The 26,663-nt window shown below is 39.8% G+C and overlaps 1 protein-coding gene across 2 annotated transcripts in view; it reads left to right on the top strand.

Annotated features, from left to right (window-relative positions):
* Positions 1-497: 497 nt before the first annotated feature.
* Positions 498-26,663, top strand: part of ST6GALNAC3 (ST6 N-acetylgalactosaminide alpha-2,6-sialyltransferase 3) — a 580,256-nt gene continuing 554,090 nt past the window's right edge. For both annotated transcript variants that reach the window (XM_028489248.1, XM_024119567.2), the window contains exon 1: positions 498-558. In XM_028489248.1, the coding sequence (XP_028345049.1) occupies positions 541-558 (18 nt within the window). In that variant the 5' untranslated portion in view covers positions 498-540. The remainder of the gene's footprint in view (positions 559-26,663) is intronic.

Raw genomic sequence — 26,663 nt, 5'->3', positions numbered from 1 at the left:
GCTCAGGGAGAATTTTGTTTGCTACTTTTGAAGAATCCTTTGATGTACCCAAAGCCTGTGGAGGGGTGATTCCAAACCCACTGAATTAAAAAGTGTGAAGTGTCTGCTAGGAGTTCGCTGATCTGTTAGGGGAGACCGAATCGAGGAGAAGAAAAGGCCACTTTCTCTCCCCAGCGGGACCCAGATCCCTGCCTGCTGTTGAGCGACTTTATATACAATGAACGACAGAACGTTTACAGAAAAAAAAAGAGAAAAGAAAAAGTAGCAAGCACCGGGGGGCAGCCGCCGGCGCCCGGGATGGCACGTGACCCGGGGGCGGGGCCCCGCGGGTCGCCAGCCAGTGGACGGGGCCGGGGGCGGGCCCACGAGTCGGGGGGCGGGGCCTGTGCCCGCGCAGCTCTCACCGCGGTCCCCTTATTTGGATCTGCGGGAATGTGGGCTGGAGCGGTCCTGCAGCGGTACCAGCCTCCAGCCTGTCGCCTGGACTGCCCCTGACCCAGGCGCCCCGCTGCTCGGTGGCAGGAGGGCCGGCGGAGCGCCATGGCCTGCATCCTGAAGGTAACGACTCGCATCTATGGCTTTGACGCGTGGTTGGGCAGCCTCTTGCTGCTGAGAGGCGTGGAGCCAGCCGCGGTCCCACGGCATCCTCATCGCAGTTGTCTTTTCCTGGCGTTGATTTTCTTTTTGTTCGTTTGGCAAATGCATAGGGAGGGAGATTCTGAAACATGCAGCTGGCACGGCTTCTCTTCCGACCATTCCTGCTTCTCGCGCCTGCATTGAAGGAGCTGCAGACTGTTGGCTCCAGGGGAGAGCAGGGCTGTGTGCCGAATAATGGGGATGGCAGGGAGGGGAGGGGTGCGCCCGCGAGTCCCGCGGCTCTGTTGCCTGAGGCCTTTCTGGGGCCACGCAGAGAAAAGGAAAGGCTGGACATGGGTTATTGGTGCTGAGGGGTATAGCGCTTTGAATGGGGGTGAGTGTGCAGAGGGAAGTTCTACCGAACATTTGATCGTATGAAGATAGAAACTTCAGAGTTTACAGGTAGTCCCTTAGGAATGAGTTTTCTGTGAGATCTGCTAACTCTATATGCTGTTAGTTCTACTTCGGAAAAGTTCACAAGAGGGTGTATTTATTAGTAGAGAATTTCAAGCCTTCCTTTTGCTTATAAATTTAAACAGACAAACCTTCCTTTAGCTCATAAACAGACAAAATTATTTCACTCCCTATCAGAGTCTGTTCAGCCACCCCTTCTTTGTTGAGTTTTCTTTCTCCAATTGTGTTCTTAGCCTGGACTGAGCATCTTTCTGGGTTCACAGACTTGTGGCATCAGGTGGGAGAACTTGGTACGAGTGCCTCACTTGAGAACTTTTTATTCCATAGGGAGTTTGTTTGTTTGTTTGTTTGTTTGTTTTTCTGACTACTGTTTCTACTCGTGCCTAACCTGACTGCATGAATCAAAAACATTCACAGCATGAAAGTTTCCTGGGCCTTGACTGGGAACGCAAAGGCCTATTTGTTCCGAGTTTGGGAGAGCTGTGTGTAACAGAGGAAAACACCAGAAATCAAAGTTTCTTGGTTGTGCTGTTGTGAAAGAGCATTTACTTTTCTGTAGGATGATTTGAAGCCATCTACTGCTGTATTAGTTACCTGAATCCTCTTCCAACATGCCTTGGTGTTAATGATGCAAGTAAGAGACTAACCTAGTAGAGTTTGTTTCCATTTCTTAGAGTAAAGGAGATGAGGTATTTCCTGTGATTTTTCTGAACTTCCTTTGTTTGGTTTCAGAACGTTTTCTGGGACATAATGGTAGCAAGATCAAGAGGAAATAGTACCTTGGTATTACAATATGGGATTTTTACCTTGGAGACTCCTAGCCCAAGGACTGAAATATGAAGATGAGTCATCTCTACTATTTATTGTGTTATTAACTGAAAGAGAAGTTGAGGAGCGTGACATTTATTGTTGGCTGTCTTCTTCCCTTTTGATTTCTCCCCTGCCTCATCTTGCACATGTTCCAAACATTTTTAATACGCATCCCAAGCTACAAATGAATCTGATCCAACCATTCCTTCCCTTTCCAGCCCCTCACACTGACCTCAGACATTTGGGGCATATCTGATTCCTCCTTTATTTTTTCTCTGCTGAAACTAATCTGGGGTGCAGACAGGTAAACTGCAAAGAGCAAAGGCTTTGGACTCAGAAAGACCTTGGTCTGAATGCAGGCTCTGGCAAGTGCTACCTGCGTGACCTTGGATAAGCTACTTAAATGTCTCTGAGTCTCAGTTTCCTTAATATAAAATTAAAGTAATAGCACCTCAGGGTTGTAATACTCCACAGGGTTGCTGTGGGGATGAAATAACATAAGATATGAAAAATACTTTGTGGCACAGGCATTCAATAGGTGCTATTTTTTCCTCACATATAATAATAACTACAATTTAATTAATCTTTACTATATCCTCAGCCCATTTCATATAATATAACTCATGGTCTTACATCAGACTCTGTAAGGTGAGTATCATTGTTTAAAACCACATTTTACAGATGAGGAAGCTGAGACTCCCGAGTTTAAGAGATTTGCCCAAGGGAGCAGGGTTAAGGACAGAGTGAGCCTGGATTTAGACCCAGATCTGCCAACCTTCTTTATATTTTAACTCTGTTCCCTGTACTTCCCCAGGTGATGACTTTCTAAGATGCCCTAATACCATTCAGAGTCCTTACCACCTTTGAGAAACAAAGTACCTTTGTGCAATGATGTCTTGATGGCCTCTGGTGGGCCTTTTCCCCTTGTCTTTGAAAGGCCATGCATGGTGGAGTGGAGAGTACAGAGACCTGGATTCAGTTCAAGCTTGGTCTCCTGCATATGGTTTTAGACAGTCACTGCGACTTTCAACCTCAATTTGCCCAAGTTGTAGAACGCCTGATAGGGTTTTGTGAGGGTAAAATGATATACTGTTGTTGTTGTTTTTAATGAAATATTTTCTGCCGTATTGGTGTTGGTATCACAAGATGCATAAGCCATTGACTCCATTCTCCACTGGCTTACAGTATAGTAAGGGGGATAGAAAAGTAAATGAATGTGTTCCAATGTGAATAATAATAAGTCTGTGGAAGGCATAACAGAAGCATGGAGGGAGAAAGCAATGAAACCCTCTAATTGGATAATCAGGATAGGGTTCCTACTTATGATTTTGGAGCTGTGTTTTGAAGACTGAATATGATTTACTGTGATGAAGCTTGTGTTTTAGAAGGATAACTTTTGAGTCAGGGTCAACTTTATTCTGTGGGCAAAATCTACTCTTCTCAGCAGACTTTTTTTTTTTTTTTTTTTTTTCCATGGCTCACGGGCCTAGCCGCTCTGCGGCATGTGGCATCCTCCCGGACCGGGGCACGAACCCGTGTCCCCTGCATCGACAGGCGGACTCTCAGCCACTGCGCCACCAGGGAAGCCCTTCTCAGCAGATTTTTGAGGTAGATCTTATTATCCCGAGATACAAAGAGGTTGATTAAAGTATCATTATTGCCTAAACAATAGTGACCCTAAATAGGAATCTTTGACTAGCTAAGAAGAGGAGCCTATACCATGGCGGCAAATGGTGGTCTTTGGGGGCATCCAGAATATCCCCTCAAGGTATTGTGCATGGGCCCATTCTGCCCATGTGTAGAGCTGGTTCTCATAACAGAATAATGATTACCTCGGTAATCATTTAATTGTGGAATACATACTTACTGCACGTTGCATGGGCTTTGAAGCCAGAAATATGTGGATTTAAATTATGGCTACACCACTTACTAATTGTGTAACCATAAGCAAGTTTCTTGATTTCACTGCCTCATTTTCTAAAATGGAGATGATCATGCATTCCTCAATGGGTTATTCTAGGGGTTAAATGGGAATATCTGCACATTAGTTAGGATAGGCTAGTTTACTGCAGAAAAAACAACCTCAAGTCTTAGTAGGTTCATTTCTTGCCATGCTCCTGGTTAGGCAGCTCTCCTGGGGAGCTGTGCCATTGTGATTAATCAAGTCAAGGATCAGTCTCTTTCCATGGGGTGTTTTAAAAGTCTTCGAAATTTGGTAGACAAGAAAGATAGTTAATTTGTATTTATTTGGTTATTAGTGAAATAAAGCTTAAATTTATAGAAGTCATTTGTTTTTCTTCTCTTATAAATTACAGATACTTTAGTATTTTATATAAAAAAAGCTGTTTGTATTTTCTTTTAATATTTCTACCTTTGGTCAGCAGGTAAGCCACCAGGGAAGCCCAGCAGGTACTTTTTTGAGAACAGTATCACGTATACCTTTGATATTTAACACATATTTAGTGAGTTGTATTAAGGTTTTTTTTTGGATTCAGTACTGAAATGGAAACTGAGCGAACATGTGGACACAGACACTTATTTCTGCCTTGAAGAAGATTATGGTTTTGCCAGGTTGATGGTACTTAGGAACTTGAAGCAGTTAGACAATAACACAGTAGGTGCATGACTAAGCTACTGTTATCTTCTCTACCAGTCACCTGTCCTCGTATGACATTGATCCTTTTTTTTTTTTCTTTTTTGGCTGTGCCGCAAGGCATGAGGGACCTTAGTTCCTGGACCAGGGGTCAAACCCGTGACCCTGCAGTGGAAGCACGGAGTCTTAACCACTGGATCACCAGGGACGTCCCTACGTTGGTCTTGATTGATGGGAAATTTGATGAATGTTGATATCAAGTTATGGGCTTGGTGTCTTCTCATTTACTTTTCCCCCACTGCCCCAGACCTAATCCTTCACCATACTGCATCACTTCTGTCTCAGGAAATCTCTCAAATCTGCCCATTATTCTCTATCCCTATCACCTCTGCCTTGTCCAGAGCCTAGTATTTGGTCTGTCTTTTGAAATAGCCTCCTTTCCTTCAGGCACCTCATAATCTCGCCCATCTTCCACATCACTCTCAGATTATTGTGCAGAAGTGCAGTGCTGATCAAGCCATTTGTAGGCTTAAATGCTTGTCTTGGCTCCCCAGGCCCTGCAGGGTAAACCCAGCTATTTAGCTTGGCATTCAAGTTCCTTCAGAATCTGGCCCCTGCCCACGTATCTGGCCTTACCACCTACGACTCCCTTCCTCATGATCTAGACACTTATCTAAATGAATTCCAAGTCTGCAGATATAGGACCTCCTTTCGTGGCTCTGTGCCTTTGTAGTATAGCACAGGGATTGAGAGCCTGGTCTTTGATGTCAGACCAACCTGTTCCAGCAGTGAAATCTCTAAGCCTCAGTTTCCTCATCTGTGAAATGGGAGCAAAAATAGTGCCTACTTCTTAAGGTTATGAGGAATAAATGAGCTCATTTGTACAGAACAGAACCTGACACATAATAAGTCCTTGATAATTATTAGCTATTAGTTGTAATTGTACATGCTGTTTTCTCTGCAGGAAATTCCCTCTGCTATCACTTTTCCTCCACTGAGAGTTCAACTTACTTTCAACTCCTATTTCAGCATCACTTCTGTGGTCAAGTCTTCCCCTGCTTCAGGCTTCCTCTGTGGCTCCATGGTTTGGTTCTTGTCTCTGTAGCAGCAAGTATTACCCTGTACTGTAAATTAGCTCAACTCTTTTGTTTTACTATGAACTCATATAGCACAGGGGCCTTTAGTAGGTTGATCAGCTAGTGTTTACTAAGCATATGTAAATGAATACTGTTCTTGCCCTAAGTAAGATTACAGACTCAATGAGAAGAAAGGTATACCTAGTGAGTATATGAGTAGTGGCGGTGTTGGTAGTTACCTAATTGAATCTTGGGCGCAGAAAAGGCCTTGTGTTATTCAGCTCGATATCCATAGTAACTAGCTGACTCACAGTAAAGTGTTTCCTAAATGTTGAATGTATAAGTGATTTAATTTTTTTTGAGATGCTACTTATAGACAACCGTCTAACCTGGTCTCCTCTAGGAGCAGCCTAATTCTTCTTAGACATGCGTGGATTTTTCACTCTAGCATAAGCAAGCAGATTAGAGTTTATCAGTTAGTTTTCTCCTTAAGTTCCTTCTCAGTTTGTTTCTTTTAGATCTGTTAGGGCTTCTCATAAAATCTGGAGCCAATTTGAAATCTAGAGGGAGGGAGAAGAGAGACCTGGACTGGAAAGAAGAAAGAAGAAAAGTATAGGAGTGACTTATCTTTTGTCATGATCATTTTGGTTCCCTGGGTTAATAGAAACAAAAAACGCAAAAGCAAAAAACAAACAACAAACCTCAGCATCCACACCACAGTTTGTGGTTCTCAAACTATGAGGTTTCAAAGGATTGGAAAATAATATGGCTTCACTGAGACTGGAAAGCCACAGAAACTTCACAGGTACACAGATTGCAAACCTGAAACTCTACGATAACCCCAGCAAGTAGAATAGACAAGGCACTTTGTTTAAAAATCTGCTATGACATTTCTTTCTGCTGCCCAAAGGATGCTGAATGCTCGGTAGCTGCCCTGCCTAATTTTTAGGCTTATTGTGACTGAGCAGATGCTTTTGCAAATTCCACTAGCACACTTTGGGGAATGAGTTGCTGGTGTAAAAGCTTTGCTTTTTGGATGAATTGAGAACAACAGCAGCAATAACAGTTGTTCTTTATTGAACACCTAGTGTGTTCAGGCTGGGTCCTGGGCTGAGTGCTTTACATGTATCATTTCCTGTAAACTTTTATTACCAATGAACATACTGAGGTTCCGAGAAGCTAACTAACTTGCCCCAGGTCCTGTGGTTAGTAAGTGGTGAAGGTGGGGTCGACTCAGGCTCTGGGTAGTGTTGTAGTGTGTATTTTACCTTCAGTGCCAATTCAGTGAATGTTTATAGGGGCTTTGAGTTTATTTCGCCATCTTTTGAGTCTAGACAGCTTCCTAACAATCTCCTGATGGAGCTCTCTTTTAGCTGTGTTATTTTTATTTGTTCCTTCTTCAGAATTTCCTTTGTGACAGAGGAACTAGAGGATATAGAGGGGCCACAGAGGCTGGGGAAATAAGAAGGTTCTAAGTCTGCCTCTGACACTAACAGCCTTTTTATCCTGTGCAAGTCACATGACCACAGCCCCCTTTCCTGAGAAACCCCCATGTCCCTTTGAAGGTGGGAGTGAAGGAGAGGAGTGATAGAGTTAGATTTACCCTTAGGCTAAGCTTCAGGGCCCCTTCAAGGCTCTGGGAAGAGGTTCTGGCATGTTTGTATTTATAATTTATATTCATTTTCTTAGAGAGACCCACAGATTATATAAGCTTCAGGCTTCCCAGCCAGCATCCCCCCGAGGCGGTGTTGGAATCCAAAAGAGATAAAGTTCGTGAATGCACTTTGTAAAGCAGAATGCGCTGTACACATGTGGCAAAACTATTATTGGTATCATTAATAATTAGATAACAGCTTGAATCAAGGAAACCTATCTTGGGGACCGGTGGGAGAAGAAAAGTTTAGATTTGAGGCAAGCAGAGGGAACCCATTAAGCTTTCCAGCAGATGACTGGGGAAAGTTATGATATCTCCTCCCCAGGAGGAACATATTCAGCTGTTTGTGAGAATTTAACACATGCTTATGCCTGAGGGTTGGGAATTGGATGAGTTCTCTATTTCCTGGATTCCGGGAAAAGTGGAGAAAGGCATTTTTCTAATTGAACAGAGTAGATTTACAAGTGCTACCAGGATCCCATTACAGAAAGCTGCAGTTAGATCCTGGTTATTAAAAGGGTCATTGTTCAGTTTATGGATTATCCAGATCTTGTTGGTCCCTGGCCACTCTGATGTACACTTTTTATGCGTTTTACTGCCGATTAGCACTTCCACCAGAGCCTGGAAAGAGAGAGGAGCTAAACTCCAAATTGGTTAATTCCTTTCCTCGTTACCAGCTTTGTCAAGGTGTGTCAGCAGGAAGGTAAAGAAAATGGCTCAAATGTGGTGTAGAGATTATCTGTGCTTTCACTGTTGTTTTCTTTCTTCCTCAACTCAAGAATTAAGAGTAGGCCCTGCTTCTGATTTTAACTTGATTTAAAGTCACTAAATCAAAGACCTTGGCCTAGGGCATCCAGGGACTTCAATAAACAGCAGCCTTGGGGAAGGTAACATTTTCAGAGAGCCTTTGCCCACACCCCGTGTCTCCAGGCCTGTCTCTCATTTCCTGTGTGATGTGGAGGGGTGGAGACTCACAACTTCTGGTACATGGGAGACTGGGGGAAAGTTAACTCCTAAAGAGATGCTCAGGGGCCAGGAAAAGAGAGGTCCTGTACTTAAGTCAGTCTAGTGTTTGTGTAAAAAAATGTGTGTCTCTACATATACATAGTAAATATAAATAGAAATGTGTGCCCACATTCATTCAATCATATCTTAGTATTTATTGAGGTTTGAAAACTCTTGCATGTAAAAGCCTTTTCTGGAAGGGATTTCTCTCTAATTTCAAAGACTGTTGTGTTTCCTAGGGAATTTATTAGCTGTGCATTTACCAGACACAAAATAAAAACTTTGGTCAGTTATGAAAACTCTATTTGCATCTTGCTCTGAGAAGATCATGGTCACAAGGGAATTGGAAGTAAAACGTGTATGTCCTGCATGGGAATGGTTCATAATGTGCGATTAAAATGTGCATGTGGAGCTCATCTTAGATTTTAAGGATTGGAATGATCAAGCGACTGTCCTGGGACAATTCTCCTCCTTGGGACAAGTGGAATACCCACCTGTGGAGAGCAGGGCTACGATTCCTGGTATTGTTGTTTGTTATTCTTGGCCCCAACTGTGTGCCTGACTAAAGAAAGAGATGTGAAAGTCTCTCTCTGTGAAGGGCTTGCCTTACCAATCAGGGAAAATGGTAACCAGGAAAGAAGGGCTGTTCTCTACGGTGTGGGCAGGAAGAGGACTGTGGCTTGCAGAGGTCAGAGCTACACAGACTCTGAGTCTGATTCCAGCTTTGTGATGAGTTTGAGTAAGGACAATAATACCTTTATTTAATGCTCTGTAACAGTGCAGTCCAGGAGAAATACAATGTGGGCCACTTAGGTAATTTTACGTTTCTAAGAGCCACATTAAAAAGAAAGCAAAAAAAAAAATAAAAAAATAAAAAAGCAAAAAGAAGTAGGCAGAATTTACTTAATAATATATTTTATTTAGCACAATATATCCACAACATTTTCGTGTCAATATGTAATCAATATCAACTTACGAATGAGCTATTTATATTCTTTTTTCATGAGTCTTCAAAATTCTGTATATATTTTGCCATTACAGCATATTTCAATTCGGATGCTAAATTTTCATCACAAATACTTGATCTCTATTTAGATTTTATAAAATGTATAATTGAGAAAAGTAGATTCACATGTCTAAGTTGCTCCAGAGATGCTTAAAAGTTTTCCAAGAGTTGTAGCGAGTATCAGGTTTTAAATGTAAATGAAAGAAAATAAAATGAAATAAAAAATGTGGTTCCTCAGTCACACCAGGCATGTTTCAAGGGCTTGACAGCCAAACGTGGATAGTGGCTACTGTATAGGACATCGTGTTCATGCAGGTAGTCATCCTTAGCACCAGAAGAGACTGCTAAACTTAGAGGCAATGAGAACAGTGTAAGGGGACCTGGGGGAAAGGATTGCCTACGGGTTAGGGATCAGAAGGGGAGGACACCTCTGTTCGTCAGACTCTTGGCACCCAAAGAAAAAGCAAATGAAGAGCAAGTAATGAGTGCCAGACTCAGGGATACACATTTGAGCCTTTGATGAACGCTTGAGATTTCATCTGAAATGGAGTCCTAAGCTTTTCCATATCCTGAGCCTGATTGGCCCCCCAGATGTTGAGCAGCTGTAAATTCTCCCAAGAGAGTGCCGCTTTGGTCTCAATGTGGTCATGTGAACTCCTGGAGGCTTTGAGATCAGAGACAGACTTTATACACTTTTATTTGAGTAGTTCCTTTGCTCTAGGAGGGAGGTACACATATGGCAGCAATTTAGACATCCAGAATAAACCACATGTCTTCTTTCAAGTCAAGAGAAGTGATTGGAGTTCCTTTCTACAGTTTGCTTATTTTTTGACTGTTTATTTGTGTCTATAAGGTCAGCAATATGCTAATAGACATATGTCCAATGGTGCTTAGAGCAAATCGGTTTGTAAACCTGCAGCTCTATCTTGCTTGTCTGTACTTCTGCATTGTACTCCTGCCCGGCTCCACCTGGTCTTCCTGAACCAGTGTTAGCACGTTTTCATGTGATGAACATTTCATTGTAATAACGACAGCAGGTACCCTTCGCCGGGTGCCTTCTCTCTGGCAGGTAGCCTGCCAGATATTTTACAGATATTTATTATCCCACAAGATTGCAGGATGGGTATTATTACTTTCATCTGTCAGATGAGGAAACTGGTTCATATTGCTTAACAATATGCAAGAACACTAGACCAAGGTCCGCGAACTAACAGCCCTTGGACCAAATCTGGCCTGTTGTCTGTTTATATATATATATATATATATATATATATATATATATATTGTGCTAGTTAAGAATGGGTTTTGCATTCTAAAATGGTTGAAAAAAATCAAAAGAAGAAGATTTAATGATGTGAAACTATCTGAAATTCCAATATTGATATCCCTAAATAAAGTTTTACTGGAATACAGCCATGTTTATTCATTTCTTAGTGTCTTTGTATGCTTTCATGCTGTAATGGCAGAGTTGAGAAGTTGCCATGTAGACTGTATGGCCTGCAAAGGCTTAAATATTTACTGTCTTCCTCTTTACAGATAAAGTGTGTTAACCCCTATGCTGAACTGTTAAGTTCTTACTGTAGACTGTAAGAGCCAGGGTCAGGAGCGGTGAGGGTACTCACACCTGGGGCCCCATGTCATGAATGTCAGGGATATTTAGTGGGTATGGAGCCAAGCACTCCATGTGGAAGAGGAGACTGAAGCCTAGAGGGGATAAGTAACTCCCCAAAGTCACATAGTGGGACTGGAATCAGACTCCAGAGCTTGATCCCTAAGTCTGTTGCTTCTCACAGATAAGCTCACCACAATGCTGCTCAACTTGAACTGCACCAGGACCCCCTGAAGGGCTTGTTACACCAGAGATTGCTAAGCCCCACCTCCAGAGTTTATGATTCCATAGGTCTGGGCTGGGGTCCAAGAATTTGCATTTCTAACAAGCCCCCCGGTGATGCTGTTGATGCCCATCTGTGGACCAACCACACTTCAAGTAGCCCTACCGTACTACATCCTGCTCAATAAATAGCTGCTGAGTTATGGAAGGCTTCAAACCCATGTATTCTCCAACCAAAACTAACTAGAAATTTAAGTCAAGTGCATTCTAATTACCTTTTTAAGCATTGTAATTGTTTGATTTCTGCCCCCATTGTTCTCATTAAACCCTGAGCTTTCTGATGCTATGGGACTCAGGCCACCTTGACTGTTGAAATGCATGTGCCTCTGTGCCTGGCAGCAAGGGGCTGGATCTGAAATGAACCCGTCACTGGTGGCATCCCTCGTGCGTGTCTAGAAACTCTGTTTCTTTCAAATCAGTTTCAAAATCAGTTTATGATGATTTATGAACCAGGAATTTGTTTCCTGCTGATTGTATGTCAAATCCTTTTTCACTCTGTGCCCCCTGTTTCTCTGCTGGCTAACAAGGAGCCCTGGGGGTGCAGGAAACAGCTTCTGTAGTCAGATTGTTCTGGCTTTGGTCATGGAAGTTAATGCGTTAGTGCTAGAGTTCACCATCTTAATTATTGATTTAGTCTAATATTTTAAAAGTCATTATTTAAGGATTAGGAATGGGGAAAATGAAGCCTGGTGAAAGATGATAGCTATTTTTTTTTATGTTGATTCATAGCCTAGTTTGGGATTTTAATAAGTAACAAAAAGCATTGGAAACTGCTGATTTAATCTCTTCTTATAGGCTCATATTGGCATAAAAAAGAAAATAAATCTCTAATTTTTTTCTTTCTCCTGGCTCTCCATTTATGTGCGTTTGTTTATTGTGGAGCCCATTTTTCTGATTTCCCCCCTTTCATCTTTGGCCTCCTAGCCCCTCTCCAGTACAGGTGTTACAGAATCATTAGCTAGTACAGTTGTCCCTTGGTATCCAGGTATCCACATGTCCGCCGGGGATCGGTTCCAGCACCCCACAGGTAAAATCTAATGCTTAAGTCCCTTATATAAAATGGCGTAGTATTTGCATATGACTATGCACATCCTTCCATATGCTTCATATCATCTTTAGATTACTTATAATAATTAATACAATGTAAATTTTATGTAAATAGTTGTAAATACAATGTAATAGTTGCCAGCACAAGGCAAATTCAAGTTTTGCTTTTGGGAACTTTCTGGAATTTGAGTGTTTTTGAATATTTTTGACCCACGGACAGCAGAACCTGAAGACAGCAGAACCCACGGACAGCAGAACCAGGTTCAGCTGACTATGTCTAAAGAACAGTCATCTCAGCCCTGTACAAGGGCAGCCTTATAGAACTCTGTTGCTAAGCAGATAGAGCTGTCTTGCAGAGTCCCCGTGATACAAGCCATTCCAACAGGAAGAATTCTTCTCTGGGAAATGTGAGTCTTTTCTACTCCTGGTATAAAATCAGTGGTGTGGCGTTCCTGACAGCCCATGGTTGTCACCCCACACACCTTTGCCATGGCCTAGAGGCTGACTTTACTATTAGTCGCTCTTTTATTGCTGACCTTCTCAACCATGTCTTCCTTTCTTTCTCACTTAGTTCTCGGAGAAAATTCATTCCCCAGCAGCAGCAGATAACTGAACCAATGACACCTCACGCCTGTTTTCTTATTTATTTTTCCTTACATTCTTTCAGTGGGGAGTGAGAGAATCTTTCTCTCCTACCCTGGTTTATGTCACTTAATTATTTGTTCCTTGGCTGGTTTAATGTTTATTTAATTCTGCCATGCTGTTTAACCCTAGTGGCCTGGTTGATTGCTTGAACTGGGCCAAGATTTCTGCATGTGACTTCTAACTTGTTGGTAAATTAGGGTTTGTTTTTTTCTCACCCATCCTGGACCCTTGATACTAAAATCTTACTTAAAGGAATGACGTCCAAACCAAATACCACTCTAGATTTCTGTATTGGAACAATTGAAATTCACTATATATTTTTCCAGATTTGTGTAGGTCTGTGTTTGACCTTTTTTCCCGCTTACCTTTGGGAAGTTTATTATCAAGCATTTAGAGAGAAGCCAAGTACTATGGGTGAGAGGAGGGGTAAAGGGAATGGAGATAAAATAGAAGCTGAAGATTTTAATTTCTTTTGAAGGGAAATTAGGGTCTGTGTGAATAATAGTAATTGTAACAATAGCTTACACTTATTGAGTACTTACAGCTACTGTGTCGGGGCTTCATAGTTTTGTATTAGCTCATTTAATCCTGACAAGTACCTCATAAAATAGGTACTATTATACATTCCCATATAGATGAGAAAATTGAAGCTTGGAGAGGTTACTTAGAGGGGCTATGTAACCTCCCCAAGGTTGTACCACTATTAAAGGAGGGGGTAGGATTTGAATCCAGGAGTTTGGCCAAAGAAAATATTCCTGTAGTCATGCATGGGCAAACCTATTTGAAACTTGCCCACAATAATTTAATAACTTAATGATAAAATAATATCCGTAAGCTTTTTGAACACTTTATTGTAGGTACTGTATTTAAGGCATATACATGATTTCCTTTAACAGTCAACAATCCTATTAGAAAAATACTATTATTATCATATCTATTTTACCTGGGAGGAAACACTGAGGCTTGCAGAAAACTTTAGTTCTTTGCCCAAGGTCCTTGGGCTAGTGAGTGGAAAATTTGTCTGATCATATTATTTTACAGTTATTGTTATTAGCTAGCATTTACTATATGCAGTAAGGGCCAGGCACTATTCTCAACACTTTACACTTATTGATTCATTTAATGCCTATTTTTCAGATAAGGAAACCAAGGCACAGAGTGGTTAGATAAGGTCACCAAACCATTTTTGGCAGTAGTGAGACTGGAATGCAGGCACTTTGGCTTCGGGGTCTGTATCTGTAACAACGTTGCACAAGGCCACAAATCCCCCCTCCTCCCCCCACTTTGGTGTTCTACCTCCTAGTGCAGAGAATCACTTAGGACTATTGAAATCCATTCCAGTATCAAATCATCCCACTTCAAAGGAACTTGTGGAGGTTTAAAAAAAATTGCTTGATTTTTGATGAGATAAACTGAATTAAAAAATAAATTTGTTGAGTTTATTTATTTATTTTTTGAATGCCTTTGAAGATTTTTGAATCAGATACATTTAGAAGACCCACTAGGTCAAGTCAGACCTGGTGGAATTAGTTTCCTTGTGGAGGTGGAATTTGTAATTGAGCATGAGACAGTCATTCTGACTGGGTGGGGAATGCCAGGCAGTTTTCCCTTTTGACTGCTCTCCCCTTCTTCACCTGTACCCCGGAATAACTCCATGGGGAAGCCAAAATGCTCTTTTAAAGAGTAAATCAGGTCATGTCAGTTTCCTTATCTAAACCTTTTGGTGGCTTTCCATTTCACTCTGGATAAAATCTAAACTCCTTTCTAAGGCTCACAGTGTTCATGACCTTGCTCCTGCTTATTTTTGAGAAATCATCTCCTGCATCTTGGTCCCCTGCTTATTTTCATTCCGTCCAGTTCTGGACCATGCCAAGTTCCTTCCTGCTTCAGAGCCTTTGGGCTGCTATTCCCCTGCCTGCCATACTTTGCCCCAGGTTCTTTTCGAGGCTATTTCTTGCTACCTTTCATGTCCCCAGTTAAAGTTTACTGCCTTGGACAGGCCTTTGCTGATTTATACCAATGAGATAGAACTCTTCCTGATATTCCCTATTATGCTTCCCTGTTTATTGTGTGCATAACACTTCCTTAATATATGAATACATGCTTATTTGTTTGTTTGCCTGTCAGTCAAAAGACTAAAAGGGCAGAAATCATGGTTATTTTGTTTATCACTGTGTATCTAGCTTCTAGCATAGTATAGTCAACAAACGAATGAATGATTTAATTAAATAATTTCAGGCAAAAAGAATAGTAGGTACAAAGATAGGGTGGCATGAAGGAACAGGTCATTTTGGGGAATAGTGAAAAGTTGTGGATAACTGTCACTGAGTTCGTTTTGGGAGCCGGAGGAGATGATATAGTTGGAGTCAGATCCTGAAGGACCATGTAGGTCCTACAAAGTAGTATGGACTTTATCCTTTAGAAATGGGGACACGCTGATGGGATTTAAACAGATCATTAAATGTGGTGGAGATATTGGGTCAGAGAGAATATTCTGTTGTCTTATTTTAGAGTACTTGGAGTCCTTGGATTAACTCTGGTCATTGTCGTTGGTATTTGGAAATTACTTGTCCCCATTATGATTTTGCTACAGTGATTGCACAGGCAGAATTTCAAATAGAATGCTGGAAATGAAAATGTGCCAAAGATGTAAGTGTGCTGGTTTATAGCAGAGCTTGGTGTTTTATCTATCATTGCCTAACTGGTTATATTCTGGGAGAAAATATTTGCAAATCATATGTCTGATTGGTTAATATACAAAATATATAAAGAACTCATATAACTTGATAGCAAAACAAAAACAAACAATCCAATTAAAAAATGGGCAGAGGATCTGAATAGACATTTTTCCAAAGAACACATATAGATGGCCAACAGGTACATGAAAAGGTGCTCAACATCACGAATCATCAGGGAAATTCAAATCAAAACAGTAATGAGATGATCATCTCACACCTGTGCCTGTTAGAATGGCTGTTATCAAAAAGATAAGAAATCACAAGTGTTGGTGAGGATGTGGAAAAAAAGGAACCCTTGTGCACTCTTGGTGGTATAGTCACTGTGGAAAACAGTATGGTGGTTCCTCAAAAAATTAAAAATAGAACTGCCATATGATCCAGCAATCCATTTCTGGATATTTATCCGTAGGAAATGAAAATACTAACTCGAAAAGATACCTGTACCTGCATGTTCATTGCAGCATTATTCACATATTTGGACATTGCTTGGTCTAAATATGGTGGCCTTAATGATTACACAGCCAGAATTTCTCCTAGAAAGCTGTAAGATAAAACTTGGCAGTGTCATTTGTCTCCCTGGGTGTGGTACAGTCAGTCACATGTAAGATACATGTTCCTTGAAGTCAAGGAGCTGGGCTGGGGTCTTGTACTGGCCCCAGTTTGTGTGTCCATGCTTTAATGAGAGTGTGTCATCTGTAAAATCTTTACAGTTTGGATAAGCAAATACGTCAATCCATTTGAAAGTGCTAATAAATGTAAAATATTGTTGGCAAATGAAGCTACTACTACGGGTGTTGAAATTTTCATTTAGCCTGGGGAATCCTAAGTTTAGAAGTAATCTTTTGAGCCCTTAGGTCATTGAATGCACAGTTTAGGTTCTTTCTGATATGGATGAACAGGTAGTGCTTGTAATATTAACTGTAATTTTGGACGAGTGAGGTACTTCTGGCCCATTGCGCATTAAATGCCTGCTGTTTCCTGGACCTGACTTAGAGTGTGGTTTCATATTACTGCCCTTGAGGCACCTGTTTATATGGCAGTACTGAGCTCCAGACCTCAAGCTAAGCACCACATATGTATATTTATCAGTTAAAGCTTCAACACCCCTGTGACTCTGTTTTGTAATCTCCCTGTAAATTTGTATTGTTAATGAGGAAATGTGGGCTTAGAGAAATTAAGTGCTTGAGGTCAAAGAGTTAGTGGATCTAGGGTCAGGGAGTCCAACGCAGTTCTGACTCCAAAACCCTTGCTCTTCACCCCAGCCGTGTCCTAGACATAATGTTGTCCTATAGACAGGTCAGAATGGTAGGTAGGAGCAGAGGGGGGAGATCTTTCCTATAGACTGTACATAAAAATGTCTCTCAAGCCGTTTTGTCTGAAGCCCATCTTTCTGTCTTGGGTTCACTTCTATTTTTTAGAGATACTTTGTTTTGCCTAATAGATTTTTTTTTTTTAAGTAAATATTGCAGGCATCAGTCTTTTGTAAACTGAATCATAGTTAAATAAAGAAGTTTGCTATTTAAAGGACCTTGTGGTTAATCCGTTGGTAAAGAATTGTTTTGTAATTGAATATTAATGCCCTAGTTATACTGTTTTTAACTTGACTTTCAAAAAAGTAACAATGACAAGAGCTAATATTTTTTGATATGTAACAGGTTGTCTTATAAGTATTTTTTTTTCTTATATTATATGGGAGTTTCTAATTTGATGCTCACAGCAACTCTGCAGATGGGTGCTATTATTTTGTCAGTTTTACAGAGGAGGAAACTGAGATACATGGAGGCTAGATGAAGGGACAGCTTCATGGCATGTGACATGTATGATCACACAGCCCCATGCTCAGAAGGGCCACACTTGATTTAATGTTCTGCAGTTGCTGTCTAAAAATTCTTCATAATTTTGAACAAGGGGCTCCACATTTTAATTTTGCACAGGGTCCTGCAAATTATGTAGCTGGTCCTGCCTAGGTGAGCTGTCCAAGGTCACTCAATGGTCAGTGGCAGAGTTGGCATTCAACCCCATACTGCCTGGCCTTAAGCTTACACGATTCCATTTACATTCCCTGGTTTCCCATATCTCATATTCTTAAAGCAAAGGTCCCTCCTCCACCTTCTTTTTCTTTGGGGCTGTCTTTAGAGGCAGGTGGTTTGATTCATCTCGGTTCAATCCTTTGGATTTGAGCTTTGTTGGGCCGAGTGTCTGATACATACAATTTCCCCATTAGGTTGGTAGAAGAGCAGTAGGGGAAGATTTTGAAGATATGACAAGAATTGCACATCCTTGCCGTAGTGAAAAGTCATAGCCTAAAAATAAATAGGAGTAACATGGAATCATTGTAACATTTTTGTTTTGCGCAACTCTCCTGGCGGGAGGGAAAGAAAAGAAAAAGAAAGCCCCAATGTATATGAAAGGAAGGCAGTCCCTCAGACTGCTTATCTGCATGTGGTGCTCTGGGGACTAGTGACACTTAATTACCACATACAGTTTTATGGACTATTTTATGAGAAGCTGCTTTTTAGCCTTTCATGGATTGCTGTAAAGGGAAATAGAGAAAGACAGAAGAGGATTTCTATCCCTTTGGGAAAAAAACTGTCCCTCTGTGGTCTATGCCTAGAACCTGAGGCTGCCTGCGTTCCCTTTCAGCATTTCCTGAGAACTTTCTGTGAGGAGGTAGAGGCCAGCAAGACCCTGGAGCTCGACAATGGAAAAAAGCGTGACACAGTGTAGTCACCACAGGGCACCCAGGGCTCTGACAGAGGCAGGCATCGGCCACAGGAGCCCCAGGAAAGCAGCGGCTGACAAAGTTAAGAGGCGTCTAGGAAGATCAGGGGAATTATCTAGGTGGAGAAGCGAGAGAGCATTCTAGACAGAGGGAACAGCAAAAACAAAAGCGTGGAGATGAGGGAGAAAATGGTCAGGGGGAACTGCGAATATCTGGTCCTGGCTGAAGTGTTGGAGATGGTGTTGGAGAGGTAGGTGGGGACCAAATACTGATGAACTTTGTATGCTAAGTTAAGGAGTGTGTATTTCTACCTGAGGTATTAGGGTTGATAATGGCAACAGCCAACATTTACTGAGGGCTTCTCCATAAATGATAAATACCCACGTAGTCCCTGGTAACATGTATACCTGTTTGAGTGATGTGTGTGCACACTCACTATGTGAAATGATTGGGGACTCAGGTCAGTTAGGTCCTCACTCTACCATTTACAGCCCTGGGATCTGGGAGCAGGCAGCTAGCGTTCTGAACCTTTGTGTCCCTGTCTATAATCTAAATCATATCTGCCTCACTGACTGTTGGCAGGAACAGTATGAAGTAAGACTGTATACTTTGTATAGATAAAGTTTATTGTGTAAGTTTTCTCTAGCGTAAGAAATTTTATTTACTACGTTACTTTTTTGGGGGGTAACATTCATGGCAACTTTATATATCATTTCAAAGCCGGGGAGTTCTGTGGTTAATTAGCTGCCTTTTACAAAGACTGGGTGAATCATTGCCCTAATGGGCTGTGGGGACGATAACAGTTTCCTCCAGGCAGTGGGTCAGACTTCTCACTAGGTGTGATCTTGGACACATCACTTAACCTCTCTGAGCTACTGTTTCCTCCTGGAAAATGAAGACAAAGCTGCCTACTTGTCAGGACTAATGTGAAGAAGATTAAATGAGATATTTGATGTAAAGTGCTTGACACATAGTAGGTGTTCAATAAATAGTAACTTTTATTATTTTTATTCCTGAAAAGAAAGGAGTTAGTATTCTGATGTTGGGTGTTGGAAGAGTAGGGCATGGCTGTCAGAGGTGTTTATATACTTTCTACCCTCTTCTCTGTTTTCCCCTCCTTCCCTCATCTCCAGTCGTTTTCTCCCCTCAAGGTGGAATGAAATTGGATGTCTTGTAAATGTGGAGCAGCCTTTGTCATAGTGCCCTCAGACATGCCCTTCTAACACTCTGACAAATGAATCAAAACATGAACAGCCAAGGGTGGTTGGTTGAATTTTCTAAATTTTCATCCCCTCACGGGCGGGGATGGTGCCAACTCTGCCTGGTGAACTCATCCCAGACAGATTGAAGGAGCTGGCACTGCTGGGAGAGGGCTTGGTTACCTAGGAAACATTCACCTATGCTGATGACAAAGGGACTGTCACTGCCACCTGACACATGCAGACGTGTATCAAGTTATGGGGAGATGGAAAGAAACAATTTCCCTTGAAATGAGGTAGATGCAGCTGTTAATTTCTTTTGAGTAGCAGCTGATTTTCTGTTTTCAGAGAAGCAGGATAAAGCTTAAACTTTAACTTCTGGCTAAAAATACTCAGTTTGTGAACCTGGCAAAGCCTCTTAAGAAAAAAAAAACAAACCCAGTCCTGGCACTGGTCTGTTAGGCTTCCTGTCTTTCAGCAGCTTATTGCATGTATTCTACTGCTTTGGGGGATTAGAAAATAGTCTCTGAAGGCTATTTCTTTAATGACTTGGAATATTAATATGGAAAATTTGCTTGTTGGACAATACAGTGACTACTATAGTTTTTGCCTATAATTGGCTATTGGGTTTTTCACTCCCTGAAGTCTTTTTTTTTTTTAATGTTTCTTTATTGTGAAAGATAATGCACATTAAGAAAAGTGCATAAAACAATTAAATAGCCTAATGATTTATCATAAAGTGAATGTTTGTTAATGACAAATGTTGCCTGCCATCTCAGTAAACAAAGGATGTTGCGCCGTCAACAAGCCATGACATTACAGCTACCCCCGACGGTGAGCCCAGAGGGAACTCAAGGATGAAAACAGGCTGCCCACCATCAAGCCATCAGTAACTGCAGCCATCCCCCAACAGTGCATTCTGAGGAGGCTCAGGATGGAAAACACAGCATACTGGCCCCCAGTAGCTGTGGTACATATCAAAGGAATGATTTCAGTGAGCCCAGACTTTTTCATCTTCCTATACATAGAAAAGCGCTCAAATCATTAACTTGAGATGTCTGGTTTTCTTTAATTAACAGTAATCTTTTGATGTTCTGACTGCCTGGTTTTAGCTTCAAAACTCCTATATATCTTGGCTCCTCCCTTACCTCCTAAGAGCTGTCACTCAGAGCTATCTGAGAGCTGTCTCCTGGGCCTAAGTCCTCAGAAAGTCCGCTGAATAAAACATAATGTGCAACTTTTACGTTGTGCCATTTTTTTCATTCGACATGTTCATGATTGTTACTGACACTGAGGTTCCAGAAGCACCCCTATTACCTTCTCTCACTCCCAAGGAGATCACTGTCTTGACTTTATAAAGAAAAGCAAAGAAATTATTACTAGAAGTTTTGTCACCTAAACATATATTTCTAAACACTGTGGTTTAGTTTTGTATCTGTTTTGAATTTCATATACATGAAGTCATAAAGTAAAATATTGTTTTTTGTTTGGCTTCTTTTTTCCCAGCATTTTCTATCTGAGGTTCTTCCCTCCTGTGCTGTGTAGCTGTTATTCATTCACTTGCTACATTTTATTATCCGAATATACTACAGTTTCCTTACCCGTTTGGCCATGGATGGATATTTGGGGTGCTTCTAGTTTTTAGCTATTAAAAATAATGATGTTATGAACATTCTTGCACTTGCCTCTTGGAGCACAGATGCACATGTTTCTGTTGGTTGGAATTGTTGGGGCATAGGATAAATGTATATTCAGCCTTAGTGGCGTTAAACAATACTTTTTTAAAAAAAGTAAAATCATTACTCTGATACAAATGTAAAATGAACATGTGTCAGAGATTTCTTTTGACACATCAATTAATGAGAGAACCAATAAGATGTTACAACTAGTTCAAAGGATTATTGAAAGACCCACACATATGTAGGCAACAAGGGATGCTGAAATGAATTTGAGTAGATGCGGTGCAATCATCCATTGCATTCTACCAGACACAATTCATTTACATTTATATGGCTAAGAAGCATTTGTATTATTAGTAGTTTCTACAACTTAAGTAGTTGTAGAATAGCTCAAAGACAATGAAAGGCAGGATAACATAGAAGGGGCACTAGCCTGGACACTCAGTACTTTTTTTTGCCCTGTTCAAAATTTTTCACAATTTTTCCTGGCAGTAGATAATACCAAACTGTTTTCCAAAGTGATTGTTTCAAATTACTCTCCCACGGGCTTCCCTGGTGGCACAGTTGTTGAGAGCCCACCTGCCGATGTAGGGGACACGGGTTCGTGCCCCGGTCCGGGAAGATCCCACATGCCGCGGAGCGGCTGGGCCCGTGAGGCATGGCCGCTGAGCCTGCGCATCCGGAGCCTGTGCTCCGCAACGGGAGAGGCCACAACAGTGACAGGCCCGCATACCGCAAAACAAAAACAAAAACAAATTACTCTCCCACTAGAAGCGTACCAGAGTTCCTGTTGCCCCATATCCTTGACAACAGTTGCTATTGTCAGACTTTTAATTTTTGCCATTTGGTAGGTGTTTAGTGGTATCTCTGTGATCTTAATTTGCATTTCCCTGATAAGAATAAGGTTAAGCATTTTTTCACCTGTTTATTAGCTATTTGAATTTCCTCTTATGTGAACTGCCTATTCCAGTCTTTTTCCTATTTTAAAAAAATTGAGTTACCTGTCTTTTTCCTTTTTTATTTGGTAGAAATTCTTGATATATATTCTGTACATTAATATATATTTTCCAATTACATGTGTTACAGAGATCTTCTCCCACTTTTTGGTTTGCCTTATTCTTTTACTGGTGTGTTTTGATGAACAAAACAATTTTAATACAGCTCAGTTTATTACTCCTATTTATAGTTAATGCTTTTAAAAAATCTCTTCTTAAGAAGTCTTTGATTACCCAGATTTCTTGAAAATATTTTAGTATATTAACTTTCAGAAACTGTATTATTTTGCCCTTCAAATTTAGATTTAAAAACCATTTCAAATTTTTTATTTCTGTTTGATGTGAAATAAAGTATCCATCGCCCCTCCCCCAATTTGGTACTCAGTTTTCCTGGCACCACTCATTAAAAAGAGTGTCCCTCCATTCACACCCAACAGGGGCACCTTGGTCATACACCAAGTGTTCATATGTGTTTGGGTCTATTTCTGGGCCTTTTTGTTAAATCCCATAGATTTGCTTGACTATTTTTACATCAACACTGCACTGTAGTGTTTTTATAATAAGTTTTATAATGTCTTTATTTCTGATAGAGCCAGCACTTCTACCTGTTGTTATTTTAAGACTAAGTCTAACCCTTTATATATCCTTTTGAATTTTAGAATTAGCTCATCAAATTCCACAAAAACTAAGGAATTTTATTTGTGGTTTTTAAGACTGCATTGAATCCTCAGAAATTTCACTCCTAGGTGTTTATCCTAGAGAAATGAAAATATATGTCCATGAAAGAGTTGTAAATGAATATTTATAGCACTTTATTCATAATTGCTCAAAACTAGAAAAAACCAATATGTTTGTACATTGTAAAACTACCAGGCATTGAAAAGGAGGGAGCTAATGATACACCCAACAACATGGGTGCATCTCAAAAATAGTGCGCTGAGCAGAAGAAGCCAGACACAAAAGAGGACATACTGTGCAACTCCATTTATAAGAAGTTTTAGAACAACCACAACTACTCTGTAGTGACAAATATCAAATCAGTGTTTGACTGGAGTAGAGAGTAGAGGAGATTGGTGGGGGAAATGAACTGCACGGGACATGGGGGTACTGATAGGGGCGGTGATTATAGAAGTCATCAAACCGTACTCTAAAAATGTATGTATTTGATATGATGTATACAAATGATGTATTTGTATCCTATGCTTTAGTAAAGCGTAAAACATTCTCTTTTCAACCTTCATTAACTCTGTGTAGACCTGTTTGGCAAGAACCGATGTTTTTACAGATTGGATTTTCCAACCTATGAATATGGTATATAGCTTCAAGTATTATTGTCTTTAAATTCTCTCAGTAATATTCTATTGTTTTCTACATAGAGATCTTTCACATCTTTTAAAGAATTATTCTTAGGCACTTATTTTTAGATATTCTTGAGTATTTTTGATGTTATTATGAAAAAATTCATTTTGTTTAGAGCTGGTATATAAACATGCAATTCATGTTTGTATATTGATTTTCTTTTATCCAGCAATCTTGCTAAACACACTTATTGCCATTTATCTAGATTTTTTTGATTTCTACATCCATAGTACTATCATCTGCTAAAAATGACACTTTTATTTCTTCTTTTTAATTATTTTATCTTTTATATCATTTTCTTACCTGATTGTACTGGCTAGGAACAAGATGTTGATTTTAAAGAGAAAGGTTTCAAAATTTCATCAATATGTGTTGGGTTTGCAGTAGTCTTTTTTTTTTTTAATTTTTATTTTTTTTTTAACATCTTTATTGGAGTATAGTTGCTTTACAATGGTGTGTTAGTTTCTGCTTTACAACAAAGTGAATCAGTTATACATATACATATGTTCCCATATCTCTTCCCTCTTGCGTCTCCCTCCCTCCCAAGATGTTGATTTTAAAGAGAAAGCTTTCAAAATTTCATCAATATGTGTTGGTTTTGCAGTAGTCTTTTTTAAAAAAGATATAGTTTTAAGGAATTTTCCTCTTATTTCTATTTTGCTAAGCGTTTTAATCATCAGTGGATATTGAATTTTATTTAAGCATTCTTACATGTATTAAAATCATATGTATTTCCTCCTTAATTCTGTTAATGTGGTGAATAACATTTTAAAAAGATGTTAAACAACCATGTGTTTCTGGAATAAGCCTAATTGGATCAAAATGGATTAATCTTTTTGTATATTGCTATGTTTGGTTTGCTAATTTTTTTTAGGCTTTTTACCTCTGTTCATGCATGAGTGAGATAGACTTCAAATTTTCCTTTCTCACAAAGTCCATCTCAGGCTTTGGTTATTAAAGTTATGCTTAAAGTGAGTTAGAAAATGTTTTCTCCTTTTCTATTCTCTGGAGATGTTTGTGTATGATCAGCATTGTTTCTTGTTTAAATTTCTGGTAGAATTACTTGGTGACGCTTTCAAGATCTGGTGTTCTCTTTGTGGTAAAGTTTTAAATTATACATTATAATTATTTAATAGTTTAAGACTTCAGATTTTCTATTTCATTTTGTGGAAGTTTTGGAGAGGTAAAGTTTTCTAGAATTTGCCCCCTTCATCTAAATGTTCAAGATTCTTAGCATAAATTTGTTCAAAATATCTTCTTCTTATATGTTTAACCTCTGTATGATCTGTAGAGATGTCCCCTTTAAAAATTTCTGACATTGGTTTCTTCCTAATCAATCATTCCAAGGGTTTATCAATTTTATTAATCTTCTTAACATTTCCCTGGGTTGATCCTCTGTATTGTATTGTTGTTTTTTCTTTACTCATTTCTGCTCTTATCTTTTTCCATTTTCTTCTACTTTAAGTTTGCTGATTTTTATTTTATTTTATTTATTTTTTATTTTTATTTTTTTTGCTGTACGCGGGCCTCTCACTGTTGTGGCCTCTCCCGTTGCGGAGCACAGGCTCCGGACGCGCAGGCTCAGCGGCCATGGCTCACGGGCCCAGCCGCTCCACGGCATGTGGGATCTTCCCGGACCGGGGCACGAACCCGTGTCCCCTGCATCGGCAGGCGGATTCTCAACCACTGCGCCACCAGGGAAGCCCAAGTTTGCTGATTTTTAAAAATGATTTCTTGAAATGGGGTGCTTTATTCACTGATTCTCAGCTTTAATCGATTGTAATATACATATTTAAATAATAAATTTCGCTTTAAGCATTATTTTTATTGCATCTTACAATTTTATATGAAATCATTTTATTATCATTCAGATAAGAGTATTTTCTAATTTCTACTGTGGATTTTCTAGCCATTATTTTGTTACTGATTTTTAGCTTCATTGCATTGTGAGCAAAGAATATACTCTGATTTCAGTACTTCAAATGTGTTGAGACTTTTTTGGTTTCATAGCATATGGCCCATGTTTGCTATGCACTTTCAAATGTGTATTCTCTGGTTGATGGATACAAAGTTCTATATGTTTTTTTGGCCAAGTTTACTGTTTATGTTCTTCAGATTTTCTATATCTTCACCGGTTTGTTTTGTCTTATTTGTTGTATAGGTTTCTGAGATGTGTGTTCACATCCCATGCTATGATTGTAGATTTGTCTTTTTCTTCTTGTACTTCTGTCAGTTTTGCCTTTACATATTCGGAACAATGTTAAAGAAATTTGAAATTTGGAGTTGTTATATCTTCCTGATGAATTGAACCTTTTGACATTACAAATTGACTCCCCATACACCAAATAAGAATTTTTGCCATAAGTTCTACTTTGATATTAATAAAGCCACACGAGCTTTCTTTTGGTTAGTGTTTGCTTAGCATATCTTAAAAAAAAATCTTTTTAGTTCCCACGTTTCTATATCTATATGTTTAAATGTGTTTCTTATATATACAGCATATTATTGGATTTGACTACTTTTGTCTGTTAACTGGAGCATTTAGTTCACTTACTTTTAATGTAATCACGCACATAGTTGGGTTGAAAATTATTATTATATTAAGTGCTTTCTTTTAGTCCTGCTTGTTCCATGTTCCTATTTATCGTCCCTTCTTTTGGATTGAGTTTATTTGTTTGTTTACCATTCCACTTTTTCTCTCTGTTAGCTTGGAAGTTTTACATTCTTTTATTATTATTTTAATGGTTACATTAGAGATTTTAGTATGCATTCTTTTTTAAAAAAATTTTAATTTTTATACAGCAGATTCTTATTAGTTATCCATTTTATACATTATTAGTGTATATATGTCAATCCCAATCTCCCAATTAATCACACCCCACCCCCGCTCCACCACTTTCCCCTCATGGTGTCCATACGTTTGTCCTCTATATCTGTGTCTCTATTTCTGCCCTGCAAACCAGTTCATCTGTACCATTTTTGTAGATTCCACATATATGCGTTAATATACAATATTTGTTTTTCCTCTTTCTGACTTATTTCACTCTGTATGACAGTTTCTAGATCCATCCACGTCTCTACAAATGACCCAATTTCGTTCCTTTTTAGGCTGAGTAATATTCCATTGTATATATGTACCACATCTTCTTTATCCATTCGTCTGTCGATGGGCATTTAGGTTGCTTCCATGACCT

The sequence above is a fragment of the Physeter macrocephalus genome, chromosome 4 (assembly GCF_002837175.3).
Source record: "Physeter macrocephalus isolate SW-GA chromosome 4, ASM283717v5, whole genome shotgun sequence".
NCBI classification, from domain to species: domain Eukaryota; kingdom Metazoa; phylum Chordata; class Mammalia; order Artiodactyla; family Physeteridae; genus Physeter; species Physeter macrocephalus.
Note: the sequence above shows the minus strand (reverse complement) of the source record. Positions and strands in the feature narration are given on the sequence as shown.